Genomic DNA, 21861 nt, shown 5'->3' on the forward strand with positions numbered 1-21861 from the left:
TGACCAACCAAAAAATTCCCTGACATTTCCCTGACTTTTCCCTGACATACAAAATTCCCTGACATTTCCCGGTTTTCCCCGTTTTCCAGACGGGTGGCCACCCTGTAATAATTGAGGTGGTAAGTTGAATGCATAACGTTTGCGTGAGTTGATTGGCAAATCTGTTTCAGAACCGTTATGCGTATGTCACAATGAAGTTTGGAAGGTGGTGAAAATTTTGGGTAGGAAATTATCGTTGTGAACCATTTCGTATCAGAAATTTAGTTATGCGTCATTTATATAATATATATCTGATTAGTTTTGTGTATTACAACAAATTGACATGATAATTATATGCTTGTATGACAGATATAAAATATATATATATTTTTTTTATAAACGTTACCTCAAGATCATTAATAGATATATAGTTGTGTGTGTGTGTACACATATGTACACACACACATATGTACACATATGTACACACACACACACACACGCGCGCGCGCGCACACGCTCATATACGTACATATATATATATATATATATATTTTTTTTAGACATATGAGTACATGTGTACGCGTATATCATCGTGCGTGTATAAAATCTGTTTCCTACTGTATAGGAGTGTACGTATATACGTATATATGTATACACAAATGCATATATATATCCTAATTCTGGCGAGTATTCGGAGTCTTGATCATTGGCATGAAACTTCTTATTGATCAAACTAAGGACCGTGAGGAAGGGGTATTTGGTTTTCCATTATTACGTTAGATCTTTTGCTACGTTTAGTTATGCTATGCGATTCACAATAAGCTCATTTCAACCAAATTTCAATTAAGCATATCGGTCACGTACTCTTTACGTCTTTTGAATGAGCGTGAGCAATACATCGTACCTGTTCAATGTGTGTGTATTTGATTGATATTGCAGTATTTATACACGGTTTCATATGTGTATGATTAGTGGTCATCATTTTTTTTTGTTTCTCATTTTTAATCCGCAAACTTTTCCACCTCATCAATAGCTATTGTTGTACTCCTAAAGTTAATTTTGTTACCACACATAATACTAGATATGTGTGTATGTGTATATATACATGTACAATCTCTTTGTCGCACTATTCATTGAATATATTTTCTTGCCTCCTTTTTTTTACTCCGTATATATAATAACATTAACAAACTCACATAATTTTCTCATATCGTCACTAATCAACAACACAATCATATTATTATTATCATTATTATTATTATTACTGAACAATTAAACTATAAAACTTATAACACTTACATAACACAAGAGGTGTATATAAAGATGTACAATAACAAAAATGATCCATTATATTAAATGAAATCAAGTCAAGAGCAAATTATTACAAACAATTCATAGAATTATAATTTTGTTTTACGTACAATTGGCAAAAGAACGACATCTTGCAATATTCAAATTCATCCATAGGACCACAACCGGTAATTCTATTCCAAAATTACGACCACGCTGATTAAAATTTTTCGATTTTTTTTTATCCGTTTTAATTGCAAAGCTAGGTCAACAAAGTTGTTGAAAAATGATATTAATAATAAACAAAATTGGCGTCATTTCATCGAAATTATTTACATACAATTTAAATCTTGTTCAATATTTTACTTACAATTATATATCTATTCATTGTATTTTCGTTTATTTGAGGAAAAAAACATAATAATAATCATAAATTTTTCATTTTACAAACCTGTAAAAATGAAGACACTGAACTTATAAATAATCGTAGACCCTGTTTCTTGTTTATAACTAGATTGGATGTCAAAGTATTATTTACCAAGTTTCTCCCCAATCCACACAAAAAATTTCGATTTTTATACTAGATACTGTGAAGATTGAAAGTTGTTTTTTCTAGTGCGGTTAAATTGGGTAATGGTAAGATAAAGTGATTCAGAATCATCGCGAATGCACGAAATTAGAAAATGCAGAAAAAGAGTGAATCATTTTAAAAACAAGGCGTCTTGTTATATATTTATTTTGTTGTGTGGATAAATATAAAAACGAATTAAAAAGAAATAATGACAAAAAAAAAACATTTTTAGAATAGAATTACGCCATATTCGGATCGCGTATGCATGAAGTTTTGTTATTACTATTGTTGTTATCACCATTGTTGTTGTTGTTATTGTTATTATTATTATTGTTATTATTATTGTTATTATTATTATTGTTGTTGTTATTATTATTATCTGCCCGATTATGGTTTTGGCATAAAACATATAGGTAGGATATATAAACGTGTGAAATCTCTTAGCAGAAGAGAAGGACGCAGCCCTGGCACTGAGGAAATACACAAATTACGATATGAAAATACAAATAAAAATAGTAAAAATCATTACTACGAGTTAAAACGAACTATGTTCATGCAGGGTGTCTGCTAATCTTAGAACCCCAAATTCCCTGAGGTTTCGAGATTTTTCCAGGCAAGTTTTCAATTCTTACAGATATATCGGAGAGATGATTTTCCATTTGTGGCACCCTTTGCGGACGGAGCCGTGCACAGTAGGTCTCGCTACTGTAAACAGAATCGGGCGGCTGTTCGCGATCTCACGTCCGTAAAGGGTTAAACAATGTTACTCAGTATGAAAATATATATATATATTAGGGTGGTCCTTATTTGGGGTGCTGATGAATTTCGACAAGTGCGCCCCCTAGACACGTTCGAAATAAATGAAAAAAAAATGTGTGCGAAAACGGAGCGCTGTAGTCCAATTAGAAGACGTGCCTCTAAGCTCGTTTTGTTTTTCATTTGAATAACATGGGATTTTTAGACTACTTCAATCATTATGTTTTAAAAAATTCTTTTTTCACATAAATCTGTTGTTCATGGGTACAACTACGCGTATATTTTTCCACAAGTCGTTATCACAACCTTTACGCCCCCCCATCCCCCTGATAATATACACGACGGCAAATTGATCAACGTGAGAATACCTCTTTTTAGCCGCTTGGTGCTTGACAGTATTTCACCAATTAAAAGGCAGTCTTATCTACGTCATAAGTTTGTAAAAAAAAATAATTGTACATGTGGGAAAAAATATGTATTTCAATTAGTGTATTTCAAAACACATCGTTTATACTTCATACTTTTTTAAAAAGTAATAATTAAAATTAAAATGTTTTGATCGCCGTCTGTTTTTTTGGATCGGAAAAGATTTTACGATATTCCGAGATCCATGAACAACAGATTTATGTGAAAAAAGAATTTTTTGCGTTCATGGGGACAACTCAAAAACATAATGACTGAAGTAGTCTGAAAATCCCATGTTATTCAAATGAAAAACAAAACGAGCTTATAGGCACGTCTTCTAATTGGACTACAGCGCTCCGTTTTCGCACACATTTTTTTAAATTTATTTCAAACGTGTCTAGGGGGCGCACTTATCGGAATTCGTCAACACCCCAAATAAGGACCACCCTAATATATATATATATTTTTGCACGCATGCGATGGCTAAATTTTTTCATACTTCGATCTATAAAAAAGATAGTATCTATTTGTAAGCTTCGTATTTATAAGTTGATTGAATTATTAGAAAAATAAAAATTTCTATTCGTCAAAAAATTTCCTGAGATTCCAGGATATTCCAGGAGAAAAAAAAATCCCTAAGAATTAAAGAAGTTCCAGAATTTTCCAGGTAGTAGACACCCTATCATGATATATTATAATAGTAACAAAATTTAATTGTCGCGCCCGTTGCGCCCGTCTCACTTAACAATAATAGGTTTCTGTCCTTCATCGTCAATTGAATTTAACAGGGGAGATAGGATTTGTTCCCGTGTGTGTGTGTGTGTGTGTGTGTGTGTGTGTGTGTGTGTGTGTGTGTGTGTGTGTGTGTGTGTGTGTGTGTGTGTGTGTGTGTGTGTATTTATGGGCTATTCCGCGTCAACCGGATCAGTCATCTCTCAGATATTTTTTTAATTTGACATGTGGATTGTGTAGGGGGAGTTAGATTTTTGTGCCAAAGCGCGAATCTCATAATGCAACATTCGATTTTTTATTAACAATAACAAATTAGACTCCCATTTTTTTCAAAAATTCATAACTTTGGCAAAAAATTAGATACGATATATTTTTTTTCTTCAAATTACGCGGAAAGCTCCATAGAATTTAAAAAAAAATACGAAATGGTAAAAAAAAGTTATCAATTGTTTATTTAACAATTAATTTTTTAAAGATTTTTAAAACAGTGACTGACACGATCAAAAAATGTTTTTAAAATTCTGACATGTTCCTTGAACTGTACTACAACTTGTGAATTAATTCCAGAGGAGTGTTTTTCTTCGTTTTCGAGTAAAAAATCATTAAAGGTGTCGATGCGCATGATGTCTTTACGTAATGGCGGGCGGCCGGTTGCCGTCCACCGCTACCCCGCGGTGGCGTCGCCGCGTTATTTTGGAGTCATTTTCACGATGTAGGACATGATTGAAGAATCTGAAAAAAATACAGTACCTTCACAAGGCCTGCTCAAAGCTATAAATGAAGTTTCAAGAATGTGTTTTTGTTTTAAAATAAGTAGCAAGTTATGTAATTATTATCATTTATGTGCACTCTCATGGTGTGTAACCGTTATTTTGAATCTCTGTAATGAAAAAACGGTGAAAAACACATTCCTGAAACTTCACTTATCGCTTTGAGCAGGCCTTGTGAAGGTACAGTATTTTTTTCAGATTCTTCAATCATGTCCTACATCGTGAAAATGACTAAAATAACGCTGCGACGCCACCGCGGGGTAGCGGTGGACGACAACCGGCCGCCTGCCATTACGTAGAGACTCGGCGCGCCGCAGTTTCATGCGCATCGACACCTTTAATGATTTTTTACTCGAAAACGAAGAAAAACACCCCTCTGGAATTAATTCACAGGTTGTAGTACAGTTCAAGGAACATGTCAGAATTGAAAAAAATTTTTTTGATCGTGTCAGTCACTGTTTTAAAAATCTTTGAAAAATTAATTGTTAAATAAACAATTGATAACAAATTAAAAAAATATCTGAGAGATAACTGATCCGGTTGACGCGGAATAGCCCTTATATATCCAGTTCAAAAACCGCTTCGTTACAATCTAAAAAGAAATATTAGTTTTTTTTCTTCTCTTCTTTCTATCAACTTTCATCAATCTAATTTTACATAATTGAAAAACAAAATAAGTCAAATAAATAAACACGTAGTTTACTTTCAAGGCACTTTTGTTTTGTCCCAAATAAAATAATAATAAGAAACTGAAAAAAAGATTTAAAAGATCTCCAATTCAATTTAAGTGGTATACTAGGACCTCGATTTTACGGCCTTCGATTTAAACGACAGTCCTCACCATGCCGAATTTTTATCGATCGGTTTACCGCGTGATGGAAGGTAGTGGGACGTTTCTGGTCGCCGTGGTAAGGCCCGTAGCGTATATATATATATATAGGTACATATTGTGAATCGCGGTGTCGATTGTTTCGAACGGTAATAAAACAATAACGTTCTTTAGTTTCTTTTTTCTTTTTTTTTATATGTACACATTCTGAGTAAACAATTGTTAACAGTTAGTCTCAATTTTTTTTACTTCATATACCTTTCAAAATTATGGGGATGCCCTGGTCGAGTTCGGTGTTGACGTACATATCTCCAAATATCGACGTCCATGTATGTCAAACACGAAAATGGGTTTAACAACCCCATCCTACACGCGATTCTGAACAAAAACACTCTTAAGACATTTTCATTTGACATAGAAATAAAAAAATGACGTGAATTCTACGAATTTACTATGACAATTTCGTAGAATTTATAGCAGTTCTTTATTTCTGTGTCAAAGAAAACGTATGAGTGTTTTTGTTCAGAATTGCGTGTAGAATGGATTTGATATTTGGAAATACATACCTCAACGACAAAATAGATCAGGGCACCGTCTTAAGGTGTTTGAGCACAGGGCCATGTGTCCGATTTCAAAGTATTTACGAAAATCCATCCCATTCTTTCGTGAAACATCGGTTCGGTGCAAAATGTTTTGCGATACGATAGATCTTGTGTTAGGAAGTGTGCTCTGGTGACTCAAGGCCGATAAATTATCACATGAATTGATAATTGAATAATTTGCCCAGCATAACCACAAAAACTCGTCTCGCAGAGAAATAAATAGATGAAAAATCTGTATGATGTTTATTCCGGCCTAGCTGACCGGGATGCAGTTTCTGACAATATAATAATACACGATCATTTTATAAATTCCAAATCGATTCAAAGTTTCAAAATAAAAATAAATTATCCCAATACTCGTAAATGTTCAAAGCACCTTAATCATTTTGCGAATTTGGGGGGAGGGGGTTAGTATATATGTGTATTAGAGTAATCCAATATAGCACCCATATCGACATCGATACTACATGAGAAATCCTCCTTGGGGATCAAAACAGCTGGGATTGATATAGCTGAGAAGGTCATGCTCAGACATAGAAGTTAATTCCTGTGGCAACATGCCCCCAGCATCTTCAGGTTTCCTGGCAGGTGGTCCAGCGTTGCTGGGATTAACAGGCCCGCTGGCAGTTACAGGCACACTGACACCTTGGCTAGAATTGCCCACTGGCAATGTCGCCTTGTTGGTAACTTGCTCGACCATGGCACCCTGTCCAGTCGGAGACTTCGGCAGAATCCCCTCCATGGCGGTGTTCATTAGCTGTGCGCTCTGCGTCGCAACACTGTTGAGAATATTCTTTGTGGCAATGATCGCGTGCGCTGTCGTCGTAGTTATTGGACGATTGTTTATTATGTCCTGTGTCGCGTTTGTTATCACTGAATTTATCGCCTGCTCGGCAGCTGTTGTCAGCCTCTGCTGGCTTGGCTCCTGCGCTGCTCCACTGGCCAGGGCCGAACTCGCTTCGGCAACAAAACCTGCCGGCTGGCTCAGCATCGATCCTATGTCTTGCTGAACCGCATGCTGCATTGCCTGTGCTGCCTGTGCCTGCTGCACCGCTTGCTGAACCGCCTGGACTTGCTGGACCACTTCTTGGGTCGCCTGCTGAACCGCCTGTTGAACAGCCTCCTGCGTAGCCTGTTGGACCGCCTGCTGCACCGCTGGAACCGCCTGTACCTGCTGGACTGCCTGGACCTGCTGGACCGCGTGCTGGACCACCTGCGCGTGCTGGACAACCTGCTGGACCACTTGCTGTTGCGCCTGCTGAACTGCCTGAACTGCCTGCTGATGTGCATGGGCCACAACCTGCTCAACTTGCTGCTGAGCCTGTGCCATCACTTGCTCAACCTGTTGGACTTGCTGCATTGCAGCCACTTCCTGCTGTGCAAGAACCTGCATCTGCTGGATCTGTTCAGCTGCTGAGGGAATCGGCTCGCTTGGTACCTGGTGTTCGGACAATTTAGATTATTCGGTTTTGTTCAGGGCTGGGTTAAGTGCTTTGGTAAATGCATTTAAAGGGCTTTAAAACAAGAGAACAGAAATTCAATAATCACGAAAATCAACTCTTCTGCGTCCGTTTGAGTGGAGCACGATTCGAAACAGTGGCCCACGTTTACAGGCAAACGGTATATCAGACACGTGAAAAGTAAGATATTTTAGAATCGTCAATGTATCCTTTAAACTTGGTGGAACAGGTTTTCGATAAACCGAAAAGTGAAAATATGTATCTTTCAAACTATCCCAAAACGGCGTATGAAGCGGATTTAACGGTTAAACTTGCATGTTTCTCGTTGTTGCATTGGTACACCTGGTATCACGTGAATCGACTGCTTAACTAACTTTACGCACGTTTCGAGATTTTTCCTATGCATACCAATATGAATATACCCTGAATAGTAAAAAAAAAAAAAAATGACTAGCTTTATAAAAAAATACCTCCAGCGGACGATGAATGGTGGTAACGCAAGTAGGCGAAGCGGCGGTACCAGCAGCAGTATTGATCGGTGGTTCCTGCATGGGAGGCAGAAGCGCAGTGGCAATAGTCGTTAGAAGATTTTCCTCAGGCAATTTCTCAGGTGCTCCATTATTTGCAGGAACAGCGACGCTGACAGGTGTCATGGGCTGTCCAGAGATAGTTGGCGCAGGCATGAGTGCCTCGAGTATCATCGCCTTAACAGGAATAGGCGGACTGTTCCTTGGCTGCGGAGATCCAGACATAACGTCGAGCTGCTGCTGTCGATGGATCGCCTCGGCGTCCGGAGAAACATGCCCTATCAGATTCACCGTCGAGATTTCAGAGGCTGGAACTGGTGAACCAAGCTGGTGCGTTTCAGCTGCAGAATTGACCAAAGCATCTAATTTCTTAGTCGCGTGTGTCGGAGCAAGGATATTTGGAGGTTGCGAAACCTGCTGCTGCTGTTGCCTGCCGGTCGATATAATCGACCCTCGCTGCTGGACGCTGGCCACAAAATCGCCTCCTGCTCCGCCTCTCTCTGGCTCCTTGTTCTGTGACGGGGAAGTCTCAATGTGGTTCAGATACTTCTCAATGCTGTGTCCGCTTTGCGCAGGAAGACTTTGATCAGGAGCAGTTGCAGCAAACGTTGTCAGGGTGGAGAAATCCCGTTGCTGCTGTTGTTGTTGTTTCATTCGTAGATCGACGACACCTGCACCCTGGACCCGTCCACTGGAGCTTCCGTCTCCGTCTCCGGAGGACAAAAGCCCCGTCGATTCTTTATTGATGTGTCGTGGACTGAGGACCTTCACTTGAGGAGAGTCTTGCATAACACTGAAGGGATCTTGCGGAGAGAGAGCGAGCGGATGTTGATTTCGAATCATGTCTGCGACCCCGAGCAGATTAACTGCTGTCTCCTCAGAGGGACTCACAGCTGCTGAGACATTAGCGCTAACGACAGACAGAAGTGATGCTGGAGCCTCCCTCGAGCCTTCGCCACTTATTTGCAGGGGACAGGACGCTGCTTGCTGGCTGGTTGCTGTGCTGCTCGGCAGTCCCTGCATGCTGTTTTCGCTAATCATACTGCTCTGACTGCTTTCGTCGAGGATCTCGGTTTTCAGGTTATCGGGGAGTATCAGTTGGAGATCGGAAGACGAGTGAATGCTTAGTATTGGGCTTGCAATCATCGGAGGTGGTGGCATCATTACATTTGTGCACGAACTCTGGGACTGTGTGGTCCACATCATTACAGGCGTTACTGGCGAACTCGATGATGGAGGTGACTGGCAGCTCTCGCTCTTCAACACTTCTTGCTGCTGCTGCTGCTGCTGCTGCTGTTGTTGTTGTGGTTGTTTTTGTTGTTGTTGTTGTTGTTGTTGTTGTTGTTGTTGTTGTTTTTGTTGTTGTTGTTGTTGTTGTTGCACTTGTTGCGGCTCGGAGTGAGGCGGCGACGGCTGCTGTTCCATGGCCGATGCGAAACTTGACGTGCTTGTCACCACTGGCGAAAGTAGCGCTAAAAATTTATTCGGATATTGATTAGCGCTATGTTGAATACGGATATGCGGTTTTTCCATCACTACCTTCAGAATAATCATTTTTTTTCTCATTTAGATCTTTCTTCCCGACTTTATGATTTTTCAAAAAACAACCACCTGAAAAATTGGTGCTTTCTATTTTTCTATTTTTGTTCTTTTTTTTTTCACTCCAAAATCAGTAAAACAATGAACTCCGAACAAAATACAGCCGACACTGAAAAAAAGAATATGATTTTTTGGAAATTTTCCAATCGAACTTATAGTTGTTAATTTATCGACGGTCTTTGAATTGTGTACAGTTACATGTACTTAAAAATCTATTTTTTATTTTACTTTAAATTTACGATTATCATGTAAATTTTACTGAATGGAGTTTTACAATTTGTGAAAAACAATGTGTTGTTTCTATATATTGGCCTGAGAAATTTTGGAATCAACTAATAAAATGAATCATTTCTTAAAACAATGAAAGTTCGTTGAAGCTACGTAGGCAATTTATTAGGTGAATATATTTTATGAAGATAAGTGTACCGAATATTTAAGGAATAAGTTGCAGCTACCTAATTTGTTTCATTGAATGAATTGAAATTTTCATAATCCAACTGGTTTTGATTACGCAATTGTAAAAAAAATTCCGCCTTATCAAATCAAATAAAGTACATATTTCGATTGAAAGATTTTTTTGTTCTCCTTATGTGCATTGACAAATTAAAAATCGGTCAGCACATCAATTTTTACGATTTTTTGACGACTAGCAATACATTCAATTCCTCGATCGCGTAAAAATTGGATGAAAATCGGTCCGAATGTTCAGAAAAAATTCTGAAACTCTGTAGCGAACTCATCTTATTAATTATTGCACTTACAGCTCGTAGAAACGCTTGTCAGAGAAACAACCTCTGTGGACGAAGTCAGAGTGGCTTCGGCTGAAGTAGTGGTCAAAACGGGTAAAACAGATTCTATTTTTCCAACAGATGGTTCAGGAGCGGCAGAGGCAGCGGTATAAAGAAAAGCATGAGGCTCGCTAGTCTTCCCCGATGAAACTGCGTAGAGTTTCACACTAATCGACTCGTTGGGTTCGAGATCTTGGCGTCTGTATGGCGGAACCACGCAGACCAGATGCGTCTGCTGCAGAAATTCCTTGTCAGGAAGCACGGCGCATTCCCAGTGTGGCTCCATGCTGCTCGACATATCTTCGTCGTCCAGGTGAAACACGATTCGTGTATCCTTCAGGAAGTTCTTTCCCAGCACGAACAGCTCCAGCCCACCGGTGCATGGACATGACGTAAGAGATTTTTTGCTGATTTCTGGTATGCCTGGCGGTTGAGCTGAGAAAGTAGAGAAAATGGTAGAAATTAATCACTAGAATCCTTTACAATCTTCCTGCCTTTAAATTTTCCAGTAAATGCTAAGTTCACAGTTTTAAAGTCACCAATCAATTTGGTTTTGAAAATTATCTAACTTTTCCTTGTTTCCCTGATCGAACCTACACTTTTTCTCCGAGTCCTTGCTTTGCATTTTGGAACATCTTTTCAATATCTTTAAAAACGTCTGAGTTGAATAGTTCGTGAATAAATAAAAAGCAGAAAACCTAGTTAAATTGAAGTTTATGTTTTTAGCGTACATGTCCACACTGTTATTAAGATCATCATTGTCAACTTTACAAATACATACAGATAATTGAGTGAATGCGGTAAGTGAAATAAGAATTGAAAAAATATCCTAGCAAACTAGTTTAGATTATCAGTAATAGTTGATAAATTTAAAGATTAAATTGAACGCCATATCTCACGGAATTTCCAGAAAAAAAACGCAAATATTTTCGAAATGTCCCTGACTCTTCTGTACCGACCTAAACTTGCTGACATTTACTGGGTTCTCAGGTTTTCCAGAAAAGTAGCCACCGTTTACAAATATTTACGCTTACATGTTTGCCGAAAATTTCACATTTTTCTTTTCTTTTTGAAAGTCTACGTTTCATTGTCAATACGTGAATATATAAGAATTCTCAGACGTTTTCAGAATACTACACTGACTTTTTTCAGAAATTAAGCATACCACAACCATCAAATTTATATCAAAGTTCATTTCTCCGTATTTACGCATAAATAGGAATTAAGCGTTTTACAATCATCTTCTCTTGTTGCTTGATTGATAAACTAATGACAAAAGGAATTCTCAATGTACGAATACTCAATTTCTCAAGTGTAACCCGATTCAATATAACTATCCAGATAACATCTAACGGAACTATTTTGATTTTATGTGTGAATATAGAATTTTGATTTTACCCTGCAAACAGATTGAATGACTGTGACCCTTAGAAACGATTTTACCAAAAGGGACTTGAATTCTGTCAATGTACTACATCTTTATGCAGGAAAATCGACAAATTATGGACAGATATTTCAGTTATTATAATCATTACCAATATCATGGATTTGTTTATGAATTTCCAAAAACCTTTCAAACAAACACTGGCTCATACAGATATTATAAATACTTCTATAACAACTGTTCAAAGCACACTGTCAGTTTCTGGGAAACATGAATGATTCAAAATACTGCAAAGGATTTGTTGCTTTGTGTTTTGAAAAAACGTAATAAAATACATAAGATTTTATAGAGTTCGTGAGTATTGTTTTTAATAGTTTTTTTTTTTTCTTCGAACAAAACAATTTTTTATTTTGAGTTTATTTTATTGTTGCTTTTATTTGTTTTTTCTGACAAGTTGTATGGATTACAATATGTCTTGTTAAATTTTCACTCTTCGACAAATAAATGCACGAAACTGTTTATTCATTTGTATACAGTGAAAAAAATAAATGAACAACAAACCTCCATAGCTTGTCACTTCTGGTATGTTTGATTAATCAATGAGTAATCACCCCCAAACAGTAGGATGAAACCCAGAAAGTCGCGCTACCTTTAAAAGACGTTTTTTTTTGTTTTTTGAAAGAGTATGAAATAGAAACTAAAAAATATATAAACTATTTGACCAGAGTTTTTTTACATTCATCCAATCGATGAGCTTTTAATCATATTGTTATTTTTTTCAAAAAAGAAATGGATACTATTCTTCAGTTTTCTCTTCGTATTCTGATCGGATTGATAATATTAATTTGTTTCAACATTTTTTGACAAGAAATGTCCACTTTGAATCAACAATGATCTAATTTTTTTATTGGAAAAAAACACATGAAGCTTCTGCTGGTAGCCAGAGTTAGCGGCCAAGTGCAGTAGACTTGTTATAAAAAGGATAGTTCGATAGTGTTTGATGCCTGATCAGAATTGCTAAATGTATTAGCTGTTTTTCGCGGAGTTTGAACAGAACTTCGATCACTGAGCGTCACTACGCCTTGTTTAAATGAAAACAGCAAATTTAACTATGAACTCTGGCTGCTAGTTTTTAGCATAAGGAAGACAACTGAAAAAGCGAATGGATTTTGGAAATTTATGCCTCAAAAACCATTTATTCAATTTCATTAGGGTGTATTTTGTTCAAAAGTGAGTAGATCAAGCGTCACTCAAGTTTTTTTTTTTGTTCGATAATTTAACAGAAAGGAATGTTATTGACGGTGATATCAATCATTTCGCTCGGTTGAGACGTTTCTGAAAAATCGTGGGCACCGCTAAACATCTCGAAATGGTTGACGTTACAGTCAGGTCAATAACAATGCACCTCGTTAATTGATTCCAATAAAAAAAGAAATGCAAACAAAGCTCGATTTACATACTTTTGAATAAAACACACGCCAATCAAATTGAAAAATTGGTTGTTAAGATATACATTGCTAAAATTCACGTACTTTTTCAGCCTTCTAATCCGTGAACGAAAACTGCAAGTGCATGAAAAATATTGGAAATCGATGGGTAAACGAGTATCTAACAAGTCATTCTGTAGATTTGTTGAAAAAAGGATTATACTCACTGCAAACGATGGGCTGTGAGCAAATTTGTAGAGTTTCAGTGGTGCCGTTAGGGTGCGAAATAGTAGTGCGAAACACCATGCGACACCTGGTAGATTTCTTTTTGCTGCGCCCCTGAAGAATGCCAGCTTCCTGGGGAAACCTATGCTCGACATCAACATTTCGCTCTTTCAGAATGCCGACGCAGTCACAGGTGACCAGCATTTCTTTTGCCGGATCCATGTCCACCTCAATGACAATCGTACCATCCACCTTGCGCTCAACGCAAGGGGTCGAGTTTTTTCCACTCACTCTGCATGCCTGGTAAAACATGTGTGGAGCAACTCGACCCAGGTCTGTGCCAATGAAGACCTGGAGGGTCGTTGGCTTGTCGTAACCGACCAGACGCACTATTGGGAATCCATTTCCTGTCCGATCCTTCACAGCGCCTCGTGAACCCTCTGTTTGGTATCTAGCTCTATGCTGCTGCTCCGGCTGACAGATTATCTGCAGTTGCGTCTTTCCGTCTCTTGACGTACTATCTGAAAATCGTTGGTAATTTCATCTTTATTTGAATATGCAGTAAAGCGCATCCTCTCACATGGAAAAAAAAAATTTCGCTTCGGCACAGTCAAATGCTAAAGTTTGTTCAATTACAATTCGGATCAATGATTTCGATTTGAAACATCAATTTGGAGCAACATATTTTCGTTTTATTCATGTCGTGGTATTTTTTTTTACTTTCAGTTTATCGATTTCCATTGATTTTAACAAAGTGCCCCATTCCAATGAATTCGAGTGATTTTACGATTTGATTAGAGTCATGTAACATCATAATGCAGAACCTTGAGAAATCATTGAAAATCGAGGGTGAAATTGGAAATCGATCGATATCATATGATGTAATAGAAATCAGCATTTGCACGAACATGGGATGTAGCTAAGCAATATGGCGATAAGAACTGGACTATCAGTGGATTGTTTTGGGTCAATTACGCGTAACGAATGTACGGAAAATCCAGCGCAAGCTGTGAAGCTTTAGTTTCTTTGCAAGAAATCTATCTACGGCAATAAATACGATGAAAAAGGTCTCTCAAACCTAAATGTGGCCACATAGTGTAACGGATTATTTCGCCACCAGATGTCACAACGCCATATTTAAATCTAACTTAAACCGCTTGGCTCGCATTGTCAAGTTGCGTCGGTTAATGAGAGTGTATAACCTCAAAGAGGTTAACCTGTAGACTGGCTGTGATCTTTGCGTCATACGGGTCATGAGTGCATAGACACCAAGCGCATCCTTGTTCCTCAAGGAAGGGCTATGAATACGGGTGTTTTACATCCAAGTCTTGCAACGAACTGAAATTTGAGTGGTGGGGGTAGCCGCGTTATTGTCCAAATTTTTTTTGCCACTACTGGCCACTACGCAGCGCTGACAGTTATTCATAGACATATGAGTGACCAGCCCCCTGACACACGGTGCTAAAAGTGGTTCGCAAAATGTCCCTCGATTCTGCCGCCAATTTCCACCACTAGTGGCGCTAGTAGTTACCTGACGAGCTTACACGCGGTCAGCGAGGGCAGCGAGCGTACCAGAAGTCTACTACTAGCGCCACGTAGAGGAACTAGAAAACGGGGACAAGACGCGTACAATTTTTTAGTATACGAGCAGTGGTGAGTGTCAGGGGGCTGTGAGTGACATTACAACGTAAGGTTATCTGTGTATGAGTATCAAAAAGATTGGTTAGGGTTCCGCCAAATAATAATAATAAGCTAGTGAATAACTCGTAGCGGCGCTCTTGTGGCCATAAGTTGTACTTTTGTTTCGGACGTGAACTGACCACCCCCCACCACGTTCGGTTCAAGACTTATATGTAAGACCGTGGTCAAAACCGACCAGAGCACCCCCTTAAAATCCCATCAAATTTTACGTAAAATCTTGTAAAAATCATTTGAGATCTCTTGAGAGCTTTTAAAAATCTTCACGATCTTGTAATATTCCGTGAATTAATTGCGAGTCTCTGAAATTTTTGACGTGATGATTTCAAGGGGGAAACGACTCACATAGTTGCGAAATTAGTCTGACAGGGCCTTGATGAGCAAAGGGGGCCCTCTTTGGGCCGAGGACGCCGATGGCTGGCCGCGGCCTTGTGAAACCAATAACGCGACCGACGACGCTTCCTAACCCACCTCTGGGAATAGAAGCACCTCCGATACCATTTGTATTGCCCCTTGCAGCGGTTTTCGTCTCGTTTCGGCCGCGTGCCTGAACTTCCGGGAACGCAAAGTTGGCGTCCTCCGATTCCAGCTTTATGTCCATTCTGCGCCGCTTCGAATCCTCCTCGCCAGCGCTCCAGCCCTGATAAGGAAAGTGAAAGGATAAGGGTGAAAAGGTGGAAGGATTGAGAAATAGAATGGCCACAACGTCGAATTTTAAAAAACGCGGAAGGCTGTTTGACAAAATTTTTAAATTTAGAAACTTGATACGTAGACAAGTAGATATACAGTAACCAAAATAAACAATCGGCAGGATTCTGACAATTTTATGTTTTGACTCTTGTTCTAGTTCTGACGATTTTATGCTTCGGCTTATGTACTCATTCTTATGGTTCTAAGTATACTTCAGATCCCCATGCTTTGACCCTTCTACAATTTAACTTTTTGAAATTATACAGACTAATTTTTCGCTGTTTTTGAAGTTCCATATAGCGTTAGAATTGCACGATGTGCAGACGAAACACTTGCAAAGAGGCAAACGAGTATCTGACCCTTGAACTTCCAAATATGTACAGGTATATATTATATACATTATACATGTGATGTTGGTTTGAATTTTGGAAATGTCTAGAAGACTGCGAACTATCAAAATATTCTGGCTAGGTGGTTAATTATGTGGGGTTGTAAGAGACAGAGGTGTTGCTGTAATGAGGAAATTAGCTTTCACGCTGATTTAAGAGACTGTTTAACTGGTTCAAAAACAGATGTTATTGAAGTTTTCATTCAGCTGTCCAACTAAAACAATGCTCGAACGAAACAATTACGAAGTAAAAGTGCAAATGAGGTTAATGAATATGTATTTGGTCAACACAATATCCCCTCAATACGAAGAAATAAAAATAAAAGGAAATTGAAAAAAAAACTCCTTTCGAAGAAAACCAAGTGATCAACAACTTTTAAATCGTCGTATTACTATTCTGCCTTCTGTTTTAGTAAAAACTTTATCGTATATCATACATCAGTAACAAAACATATCTGACTTTATTTTTAAATAAGTTAGCTACAAATCACCGTAAAAGCAACACATTGTAATAACAACAGAAGAAATTCAATTTAGAAAATAATGAAAATTTAAGAGAAAAAATACTCAAGCTACTTAGAAAAAAGGGTCTGAATAACATGGGTCGAAATAGTATAATATGAATGACAGACTGATGACTACATTCAAATATTATTTCAATCAGTAATTGTTTAGAATCTAAATCAGTTTCACATCTTTGGCATGTGGATAGACGATATTAATAGGTGACACCCGTTTCAATATCTAAAGAAAACAGGTTAGTACTTGGAAGATTTGATCAATCTATAATTATTGTTTGCTTTTGTTTACGAAGAGTACACAAAGAGAAAAGTTGTTTATGTTTGAGCATCACGCAGGTATATCCACTGGTATTTTTTTCGTTTTGTTTCTCCATATGAATGGGACATTTTTTTGGCCTAATTCAACTTGATTAACCCCATCGTCAGTTGGAATTGTCCATTTTTTATTCTGTAACTCTCCCGTTTTGACATTATTTTGCTCAGACCGTACATCTGATTATACACGTCAATCCCCGAATAACAGAGAAGTGTAAATAAATATCAGACTAAAGTTGGGAGTTAACGTGACGAAACACCGAAGGACAAATGACGTTTTTTTTTATTTGAATTACATTTAGAACGACTTCGAGCGAGTTAAAGTACTGAAGTTTTAAAGTATGACTGTTTTCCTCCATCATCATTTAGTCAGAATTTCACAGTCACAAAACGAACTTATATTTTCTAGCCGGAGCTATATTTTTCAACCGTAGTAAAAAATGAAAATAGTCAATAGGGCCTCGGGACCATTTACTCGTTAAAATTGCAAACAACTTTTGCTTAGAAATCGGTCATGAATCGTTTAAAATGAGTTTGAAACCCTTATGAATCACTTGAGACCACTTCAAAAATAATTTTTAAATCGTCGAGATTAGTTCAAAATTGTTTGTAATCATTGTATAACCGCTTGAATTCACTTGAAATCACTTGTAAGCCGTTTGAAACTGGTTGAAATTGGTTTAAAACAGCTGGAAATCATTTTCAAACCAGTTAAAAATGTTTAAAATCACTTGGAGACCGATCGAAATGGTTCTATCACCTGATCGTTAAGTAAATACCCTTTCGTTAAGGACAGTAAACGCAATTGTAAATGTTTGTCTGTGAACCAGTGTGAATACGATAGAATTATACTTACGGCGTTGGAGAGCTGCTGCTGCTGCTGCTGCTGCTGCTGCTGCCGCTCTTCGAAGCCGAGGCCCGAGTCGTTAGAATTGTCACAGGCGTCCTGGGCGCTTATCAGTCTCGCCGCGAGTTCATCGGAACCCCGGATACCAGAGTTTGGCCTCGCCGAGGCAAGCAGCACCTTGGGCTGCGCACTTTGACGAGGGTGGTTGATCCTCCTCGAGGAATATGTTCTAGCCGTTGGCGCTACCGTTCCTCTCGCGGAAGTCCCAGTCGCAGTTGATGACAGACCCCCAGCACTTCCTGCAGAGGGGCGGAAACAGAGAAAACTGTGTTATGATGGAAAATAGTAAGGATGAATTGGTCTGAATGATCAGAAGCTGTGAAAAGAGACGAACGAAAAAATTTTACAACAACCTGCAGCGGTGTTGTTCGAACCAACGATTCGCGAACACGAACGAAACAATATTTCCACTGGGCAATAGAAATGATTCTGAGCAAATTCGATTGCAACAAGTTGAAATGTCAAGTAGTTGAAAAAATGGCGAAGGGTTGACCACTCTTAGAATCCAGTGTGCGCCAATAATCAAATTTTACGAAATCTTTTAAATCCTGAACAAATCTTGAGAAACCCTGCAAAATCTTAATTGAAATTACACGGATTCTCTGTAATCCCATTAAATTGTTCAAAATTCTTTCAATAGTTGTGGATTTTTATGAAATCTTTGAAATTGTATTGCATCTTAAATACTTTGAAATCTTACGAAATCTTTTGGATTTTATGAAATCTTTGAAGTCGCATGAAAGCCTGAAATCGTACAAGATTTTTCGAAAACCTTTTGAAATTCTTTGAAATTACATATAAGCCTGAAAATCCTTTTGAAGCTCGTAAAATCCCGTGAAATAATTTGGATACTCTGAAATATTTGAAATCATGTAGAATCATTTGAAACGATTCAATCTTTAAATCTACCGTACAAAGCTACTGATGTTGAGTGATTGGCCCCTCGCATAAATCTATGTTTATCCAATCTAAGATATTCTAACTAATGGTAACATTTTTCTCAAACAACTTCTGTAAATTTCTACAGTGAACGAAAAAATCCCCCAAAAATGTTTTAGCTTATCTTATTCAAACTTGTTTTCATTCATTTCTATCACACAGTATGGATGTTGTTTTATTCCTTATTACAGGAATGTTTACTAGTTTATTTGTTTTCTTCGCGTCGATACCGAAACAATTTCTGGGACACAGTGCGCACGATGAACAATTTTAAAAACTTTTGAAGTGAAGCAAATCACTACGATTTAGGGGAAGACTTGGGTGAAATCGTTAGAATTCCTCAGTTTCACGTATACAAATCTTTTTCCTATGTGTGTATGTATATTTTACAGTTATTCTTTCGTATAATATAGTAATTCTGGCTTCTGTTTGACGGCACGTATCAGAAATTCTATAACCATACGAGAACTGTCTAGATTTTAAAATCTGTCTACACCACCATTGAATGCGCCGCCTTAAGGCGATGCCGCGATCATTCTTTTGATCGACCTAAATTACGAAGCTCATTACCGACTTTTCGATTAACTCGTAAAATAAGACGTAAAATCGATTTTCCTTAACACGCTCAATCATTTCGACGCATGTAAAGTCTGCCTCGATAGAGACGGTATGACTTTTATTCGTTCCATCTCACACCCGAATTCTGACGTAAATCTTTCGTTATCGATTTACATTATTATCGATCGAACATTGAGAATAAAGCCATCGACGACAAAATTTACTGTACAACGAAATTGGATATTCAGAAAAAACTAATTTCTTTTCTCCACACATCATCAACAATTTTCTACCTAATTATAAAAATCTTTATGATTCTATTCAACCCAAATTTAGTTTTCACTTAGTTCGTGTGTTGAATTCAAACAAAATCTGAACCTCCAATATCATTTATATTACATTCATTTAATGGACAGTTCTTGACAAAATTACTGACTTGCAAGTTGTGAAGAACATGCTGAACTGTCTCCTTATTCTTTATTGACTAAAATTCAATCGGTTTTGGAGATGGTATTCACTCGTTACCTTGGCTTGTGTTAACGAACTTAAATGTGTTTTTGTCAAGTTATTACTTCACACTTAATACAAGCAACGCTGAACATAGAATTTAGCGTTTACTATATTCCGCATTTTTTTCTACGAGTCGCAACGTTTTAAAATGTGATATTAATACGAGATGCGTATAAAATTTTTAAAATTCACAATTCCGCGACTTAATACGAGAGAAAAGAGATATATATCTAATAAATTCAAATCCGTACAAGCCACGTACGATATTATAATATGTAAACGAATATGTGATAATTAAAATTTTTTTATAGTGATAGTAGGACTTGGATTTGAGATAAATATATCAAATTTACCAAGCAATTATATCTTCAATCGCGTTCGGCTCAAGAAATTAAAATACCATATATTAGAACGACAGATTGGACGTGAGCCAAGAATCAGTATTTTTTATTAATTTTAAGCGGAAAAATATAAACTATTGCACATATAAACGAAAGCTTAGATATTGCGGTTTCATTTCAATCATTGATTCAAAATTCTCAAAAGTCGAATAAGTTGATTCAATTTCACTCTACGATGGTTCATTTTATTGAAAAGAATAGCTTCTACAATTCGAACCTAACACTTCTTTTCAACGTGTTGACATACTTAAATATCTGACTTAACAACACTGCTACGATACCGATTACGATCAACAGATAGCAATACTGATTTCGAAATTCGAAAACTGGAAAATCTGTTTCAGTGAATTTAGAGAAAACAATAATTTGGATAAAATATGATTTACGGCGGAGAGAAATCGAACAATTAAATTGACAATTTAATCATCGCTGTCGTCAGAGCACTTCAAAAAGTTTTCACGGAGTACAATAACCCATATTCCTCCATTCCTTTTTCCCCGATTTTCAGTCGGACTTTAAGAGTAATGCATGCGCGCGGTTGTGATGTTATTTAGCCGTCATTAGGAGCATAAAATTTTTCAATCAGCATTTCCTAGATGGGCCGATCTCCCTTATCGTTGCCCAAAGCAAAGGCACGCGTCTGTCCGTGGAAAAGTTCGACGCAAACATCCATAACGCAAAATGCCCGCGGTCAAAAATCGAACCCTGAGAACCCTGTCGCGGACCCAGAGTTGAACATTTGTATCACCTGCAGACGCATCCGTAGAAAAAAGATGGTAGGTGTGATTCTTCAGGACGAATACAAAATCAAGACTCTTTCACGAGCTTTGTCCGATCGCTTTGCCATCGGTAACTAATTGTCGCAAACGAAGGGGCTGATGGAAAAAGAATTACGATCGTTCCAATCGTACAAGAAGTACGATTTAGTTGACAGGATTCTGGCTTCAAACTCCTGGTCATAAATTGATACTCTTTATTGATCATACTGCGAGGCAATCGTTACACATGGAGTAATCACAGAATTATCATATTCGTTAGCTATGGATTCCGATTCAAAAATTCAAGAAACAAAAAACAGTCTAATGATAAACGAAAGCTTAGATGATAATGATGCTTTGTTCCGAATCGCTTCGAAATTGTTATAAATTCATTCGATTCGTTCAATTTTACTCTAGGATAGTGTATTTTATTCAGGAGACTGTTTTCTACAAAGTCAATACTACTTCTAAATGCAACGAGCCACCTTAGTCTCAATTTTAACGGATATAATAGATTTTTATTAATTTTCGAAGCGATTTGAAATAAAGTATTTCTCAATGTTGCCCATTTTTGCAGGGATCTTCGTAGCTGGTGAGTATAAGAATCCGATAAATGTACTCAACGTACGATCGTGTGCGTAAAAAAAAAAAAAAAAAAAAAATTACTAAAATGTATCGTTTTCTAGCCAACCTCCTGAACGTTGTGACATCACTTCCAAATTTGACCTGCATGTTATTTTTAAACGTAGAGAATATTGAGCGATGATCACCGTGCTATTTGGCCGCTTGTTTTCTACCGTGCGAGTAATGATCCAGTTTATACGGTTATTCG

General features: G+C 37.6%; 1 protein-coding gene across 4 annotated transcripts in view; it reads right to left on the bottom strand.

Annotated features, from left to right (window-relative positions):
• Window positions 1–6158: 6158 nt before the first annotated feature.
• The window catches only part of NFAT (NFAT nuclear factor), a 68738-nt gene continuing 53035 nt past the window's right edge, over window positions 6159–21861 (bottom strand). For 2 of the 4 annotated variants that reach the window (XM_046628897.2, XM_046628896.2), the window contains exons 2-7: window positions 17813–18102; window positions 15514–15682; window positions 13347–13865; window positions 10282–10743; window positions 7865–9393; window positions 6159–7372 (exon numbers count right to left, since the gene is read on the bottom strand). In XM_046628897.2, coding sequence (XP_046484853.1) covers window positions 6398–7372; window positions 7865–9393; window positions 10282–10743; window positions 13347–13865; window positions 15514–15682; window positions 17813–18102 — 3944 coding nt within the window. In that variant the 3' untranslated portion in view covers window positions 6159–6397. Of the gene's footprint in view, window positions 7373–7864; window positions 9394–10281; window positions 10744–13346; window positions 13866–15513; window positions 15683–17812; window positions 18103–21861 lie in introns of those variants that run through there. The other 2 variants (XM_069136641.1, XM_069136642.1) reach the window with 2 other exon arrangements.

This window comes from Neodiprion pinetum, chromosome 5, assembly GCF_021155775.2.
Source record: "Neodiprion pinetum isolate iyNeoPine1 chromosome 5, iyNeoPine1.2, whole genome shotgun sequence".
In the NCBI taxonomy this organism is placed as follows: domain Eukaryota; kingdom Metazoa; phylum Arthropoda; class Insecta; order Hymenoptera; family Diprionidae; genus Neodiprion; species Neodiprion pinetum.